Here is a 6000-nt window from a genome sequence, read left to right as displayed (position 1 = left end):
GGGCCACGGCGGGTAGTTGCCCTGAGCTCATAGAAGGACGTGGGTCTTGCAAAGGCTACACCCAAGGAAAGGAAGTGAGGGTTAGGGGCCATGTATGGAAACAGGCTGCCAGGTTCCGGTAACCTCAGAGACGCTAAGCCGGCAGAACACAGGAGAACCCTCCACCCCACGGCCCATCCCCCTGTGACGTGTACTTCGATGTGGGTGAGGGAGGCTTCTCGCCTTGGTGGCCAGTCCCCACCTGGGATCTCGCCCCTCCGCCTGGTCCTTGCTCTCCCCACCCACCGATGCCCATGTCCTCAAGTCTCTGGGCTGCACTCCCTCCCGCGCTACCTAAACCCTCGCTCGCAGCCTCTCCGAGTCATCATCGCCCTTTGAGGCTGCTGGTTGATGGTGCCGTCCCCCCAGGAACGTCAGCCTTGCTTGTGATCTTCCCATCCTCCCTCTGAGGTCACCTTCCCACCCTCCCTTTCAGGCCTGGGCAGCCACGATGCGGCTCTGCTTACTCCTGTGCCTGGTGCTCCTGAGCCCGCCGATGGCCGCCCTGCGCCGCCCCCAGAAGAAGAGAGTTCAGGAGCTGCCGCCCGCAGTTGCCACGGTGGCCCCCGGCAGCCGGGACTTTGTCTTCGACCTCTACAGGGCCTTGGCCGCAGCTGCCCCCGACCAGAACATCTTCTTCTCCCCGCTGAGCATCTCCCTGAGCCTGGCCATGCTCTCCCTGGGGGCGCGGTGCAACACGAAGGCGCAGGTCCTAGCGGGCCTGGGCCTCAGCCCCCAGGAGGGCCAAGAGGAGGAGCTCCACAGCGCCTCCCAGCGGCTGCTGCGGGAGCTCGAGCGGCCCAGAGACAGCCTCCATCTGAGCCTCGGCAACGCCCTGTTCGCCAAGCCTGGGGTGCCCATCGAGGCGGCCTTCCTGGGCGCCATGAGGACGCTGTACCTGGCAGACACTTTCCCCACCGACTTTGGGGACCCTGAAGGGGCCCAGAAGCAGATCAATGATTACGTGTCAAAGCAAACGAAGGGCAAGATTGTGGACTTGGTTAAGGGCCTGGATGGCAACGAGGTCATGGTCATAGTGAATTACATTTTCTTTAAAGGTAAGGCCCTGAACTTTCTCTTCTAAGATGCTTTTGTCAAAAAACAAAAAAAACAAAACAACCAATTCCCGCACACGTGAAAGAGTGGGAGTGGATTTATTCTTTTCTGAGCCTGTTGATAGAGTGAAGCCAACAGCAGCTGGGTGAGACTGCATAAGGTGGAGTGAAAGACCCCAGGTGCTGTTTCCTCCACTGGGGAAGAGCTGGTTCCTGTTTGTGCCCCTGGGGGCACTTAAAGCAACAGTTTCCACACAGGCTCTGAAGCACGAGTTTGTCGAGGCCACGATGCCAAAGAAACTGACAGCATGGCTACTCAGGGCAGGATTGTGGGCCTTAGAAGGGCCTTAGAGGGCATTCCCCCAGATACTTCCTGGTACCCATATCCTCCTAGGGGCTGTTTCCTCAGCCGAGAAATCCTGGAACAAGAGCCTGTTCCCCTGAACAGTCCTCTCTCCCCTCCCCAAGAGCTGACCTCCGCATCTTTATCTCCCTGGCATTTCTTGTAAATATCCCTACTCATCTCAGCTTGTACACCTGCTTCTCCTTCTAGATACTGAGCCCCTGAGCACCCTGCACGGGGCCTGCTGAGGATGGGGGAGGGGCAGGGAGGGAAGAGGAAAGAGGAAAATAGTTAAACTGTTAACCAAGCCCCCCTCTTCCCGTGGTCACAGATGGTGAGTATCAGGCTCGGACTCTAAGATTACTTGTCCCCTGGTCTAGGGCTAGGCTGCAGAGGACAGCTGTGAAATAATCTAAGTGGGGCATGCGGGCGGGATCTATATTTGATAACTAGTAAGAAAATGGAAACAATTACTTGTCCCACTTTGAACAAAACATCCCAAGCAGACAAAGCAAGAAGCATAATCACAGACTTCCCAGCAGGAAAAGTCCTGTTTTTGCAGGAACCTTACCAACCTTTCTCCCAAACCCAGATTGAGATCCAATATTGGGAAAAGAGTGAAAAAGAGAATAACCCACCCAGATATAGTGTAGCTTTGTCAGCCATACATATTCGTTACCCTCTTCACTGGGATGTTTGACCTTGAGTAGCAACATCAGAGATTCAGACAAACAACATTAGGGGTGAAGGGTCTCTGAAGACACGAAAACCAACCTCCTTGTTTTGCAAATGTGGAAATAAAGCCCCACAAAAAGTTCAAGCCTGTCCCCCGAATTAGGAAGGGGCTTGTCTTTATTATATTCAAGAGGTTTGGCAGTCACTTCCGCCAGTAAGACTGCTCCAAAGAGGATGCTATCTGTTTGGTAGGTTTACTGTCTGCACACTTTTCATTGGCAGCTGAGAATGTTTAATTCCTTTTCCATTTTAATCTTTAGCTAAGTGGGAGACAAGCTTCAACCGCCAAAGCACCCACGAGCAGGACTTCCACGTGACCTCGGAGACGGTGGTGCGGGTACCCATGATGAAACGAGTGGACCAGTTTTACTACCTCCTGGACCGAAACCTCTCCTGCAGAGTGGTCGGGGTCCCCTACCAAGGGAACGCCACCGCCTTCTTCATTCTCCCCCACGAGGGCGGGATGGGGCAGCTGGAAAATGGCCTAAAAGAGAAAACACTGAGGAAGTGGCTCAAGATACCCATGAAGAGGTATTCTTCCCACTATTCCAGGGCCGGCCTGCTGCTCCACACCTGCAGGGCCACACGGCAGTGGTGGGAGAACTCACCTGGCCTGGGAGCCGCCTCCCAGCCCAGAGGCATCATGTGAAGTCCCAGCCCCCTGGCCTGACCCAGCTAGAGGGAGCAGGGCTGGAAGCTGGGTTTTCTGGCAGGGCCATCAGAGTGGGCAGTGACCTCTGGGGACAGCCCAGGTCCAAGTCCAGAGTAGGATGGGTTCCATTGTAGGCAGCAGGCTGGAGGAGCATTATGAAACCAAGAGGAGATGGCAGGAATACGAGCTCAGTAGCCAGTGCCCTGGGAGGGTCCAAGAAAGGTCTTCTCTTTCCAGGCAGCTTGAGCTTTACTTACCCAAGTTCTCCATTGAGGGCTCCTATCAGCTGGAGAAAGTCCTCCCCAAGCTGGGGATCAGAGATGTCTTCACCTCCCATGCTGACCTGACCGGCATCTCCAACCATTCCAGCATCCAGGTGTCTGAGGTGAGCCCAGAAGCTCCTGAGCACCTGCTTTCAGAAATTCCTATCCTATCCTATCTTATCCTATCCTATCTTATCCTATCCTATCCTATCCTATCCTATCCTATTCCATCCTATTCCATCCCATTCCTCATTCCAAATCCTTTCTCTCTCTCTCTCCTCTTTTCCCTCAGGAAGCAAAGGTTTCACTTTGCATCTTGTCCTCTGAACAATGGGAAACCCTATCCAGCACTGTGCCTTGGGGGAAGGTATCTTGTCTGAAATCAAAACTAAAAATTGGATGCCAGCTCCTTCACTCACCAGCTGTGTGACCTCCAGCAATTACTTGACCTCTCTGAGCCTCCTTTCTCTCTATAAACTTGGAGAGTCACACCCTTGCTGCTAGATGATTTGAGAATTCAATGAAAGACACTCATGCAAAAAAAAAAAAAAAGACACGCATACGCTCACCTGTAAGCCGTGGTATGCAGTAGTTGATCAATCACATCATCTCCTATCTGCTTCATGGCTCAGGAGCACAGGAACGTTGACAGTGATGCTGCGGGCAGAAGCTTGTCCGTTTCCCCCTGATGGCATCTCCCAGCCCCTGGTGGCTCGGTGACGCCTGATGTCTCCCCTGCAGATGGTGCACAAAGCCATGGTGGAGGTGGACGAGTCGGGAACCCAAGCGGCTGCAGCCACGGGGACGATCTTCATGTTCAGATCTGCCCGGATGAGCTCTCAAAGGATAGTATTCAACAGGCCCTTTCTGATGCTCATTGTGGAGAACAGCAAACACATCCTTTTCCTCGGCAAAGTGACTCGCCCTTGAGATGCGGATTTCTCCTGAAAGGCACGGGCTTCCATAGTGGAAGATGAGGGTGCACTATGGCCATGTATCTGCTGGTAGCTGGTGATATACACAGGTTTAATTGACTAATGAGGCTTCCACAAATAATAATAATAACAATAACATTGAAATACTGATGATTGCTTCTTTTCACACGATTGCAAGACGGGTGCTTTGGAGAACATTTGGTTTTGCTCTCACCTTTCATCAATGGAGATTAGCACTGAGATCCAGAGAGGCCACACAGCATGCTAGTGGCAGAGAGAAGCTCAGAATCCAATCCAGGAGGATTGTTCCAGTAGATATTTCCACCAGGAAGCATATTCCCAAGCCTAGTTCCCCAGCCGTCTGCAATACCAGCTACCAGTTTGCCATGGTTTGGAAAGGACACTGGAATGGGGGCATGAAGTGGGGTTTCTGTCCCAGCTGTGTGACGTTGGGTAACACTGTCACTCTCTGGACTTCGGTTTCCCCACGTATGTGATGAAGGGTCAGGTCAAGGACTGGAGGATCCTTGAAATCATATAAAAAGTGTAGAATGTTCCCCACAAATCAGTTGATTTCAGTGCATCCAAGTGCCACCCATCTTTTAAGGAAAGCAGGTGGAGGGCAGGGTGGACACGGCCATCCCAGGTTTGTACCGTCCTGTGGGTACATTTACAACCTCATGGGCTTGGCTGGGGGTGGGAGAATGGAGGCCTGTTGCCAATACTAGAGTATCAGTTGAAGACCCTGATGACTAACTGTGGGTTTTAGTGTCAGCAATAACAATAAAGCATTTTGCAAACACTGGGTGTCATTGGCCTTCTGGAAGTAGCTCTGGGAACAGCAATATTAATAGCTTATATTCCAGAACTGATGCTAGGTGCTTAATCTGGATGGTTTCATTTACCCCTCACAATATCCTGTACCAGGCAGGCACTCCTATTATCCCCACTTTACAGGTAGGGAAGGTGAGGCTTGTAGAGAACAGGTAATATACCCGGTCACACAGCTCCTTGGTGGTGGAGGCAGGATTTGACCCCAGGAGTGTGGCCCCTGGACCACCCTCTCAGCCCTGGGCTCTGCCACAGAGGAGACATGAGCCAGAAACAGAAGCCCAGGTCAAGTGCATCAGGGCACCAGCTCCCTTGTCATCCAGGTAGGATCACTCTCCTCCTTCACAAAACCCACCATGCTTCCTTGTCTATCAAATAAAGGGGATTGGACACTTTCAAGAATCAATGAATGAATGAGTGAATGAGTCCTTCACTCAGTCTCAGACTTTCCCCTAATTAGCTGCCCCCAAGTCTGACCCCGGAGTGCCTGTCGCCCCACCTTACATGCCCAAAGCTTGCTTTCCATGAGCCTGCGCCCAGCACTCTGACCCCAGAGACTGGACAGTGTGGGTGCCCCTTAGAACTAACAGGGTCAGAACACCAAGCTTTGACCATCCCTTAAAGTACTGAGCACCTACTATGTGCCAGCTGTGGGGACACTTTGCATCTGTGATGTCATTAATCCTTCAACAACCCTGTAAGGTCTATCTCAGCGTCCTCATTTCACAGAGGGCAACTTAAGTGCTTGCCCAGAGCCCCCCTGCTGGTGACAGTGTAAGGCCCAGGCTCGGGGACCCAGATGGCACAGGTGTCGGCCGGTGGCAGGGTAGATGGCTACAACCAGAGCCAGACGGCTTGTCTGCGTTTTTGCTTTGGGCTTGGGAACCTCTGGAGGATGGGGCCTCCTCATGGAGCCAGACCCACTCCTGTGTGCCTTTTCCTTTCGCAACACCTGGTTTTTTTGGCAAATATTTTTCTCAGAGTTTACTCAGCCAGTCCAAGGTCAGGGGGAGGTCCTGGCTGTGCCATGTGTGTAAGGCCAAGGTCCAGCGCTGTCTAAAGTTCACTCAGCAAACAGTCACAAAACAGCTCCCGTGTGGGGATCGGGCCGGGCTCAGGGCAGCCAATTTGGGGTGTCATGGAAGGA

At 52.8% G+C, this 6000-nt stretch overlaps 1 protein-coding gene across 1 annotated transcript; it reads left to right on the top strand.

Annotated features, from left to right (window-relative positions):
* The first annotated feature begins 490 nt into the window (after window positions 1–490).
* On the top strand, window positions 491–4017 carry SERPINA5 (serpin family A member 5). The gene is made up of 4 exons (XM_060097912.1): window positions 491–1097; window positions 2433–2703; window positions 3062–3209; window positions 3829–4017. The coding sequence occupies exons 1-4, from the start codon at window positions 491–493 to the stop codon at window positions 4015–4017; spliced, it is 1215 nt and encodes a 404-aa protein (XP_059953895.1).
* The last annotated feature ends 1983 nt before the right edge of the window (window positions 4018–6000 follow it).

Source organism: Mesoplodon densirostris, chromosome 4 (genome assembly GCF_025265405.1).
Source record: "Mesoplodon densirostris isolate mMesDen1 chromosome 4, mMesDen1 primary haplotype, whole genome shotgun sequence".
NCBI lineage: Eukaryota > Metazoa > Chordata > Mammalia > Artiodactyla > Ziphiidae > Mesoplodon > Mesoplodon densirostris.
This window is presented reverse-complemented; position numbering and strand designations above follow the sequence as displayed.

Excerpts from the sequence above, each read along its gene's own strand:
- SERPINA5 (XM_060097912.1), top strand. The coding sequence starts at position 491 with ATGCGGCTCTGCTTACTCCTGTGCCTGGTGCTCCTGAGCCCGCCGATG. Across the intron at positions 1,098-2,432 it reads GAATTACATTTTCTTTAAAG|CTAAGTGGGAGACAAGCTTC; the intron begins GTAAGGCCCTGA and ends TTTAATCTTTAG. Across the intron at positions 3,210-3,828 it reads CCAGCATCCAGGTGTCTGAG|ATGGTGCACAAAGCCATGGT; the intron begins GTGAGCCCAGAA and ends TCTCCCCTGCAG.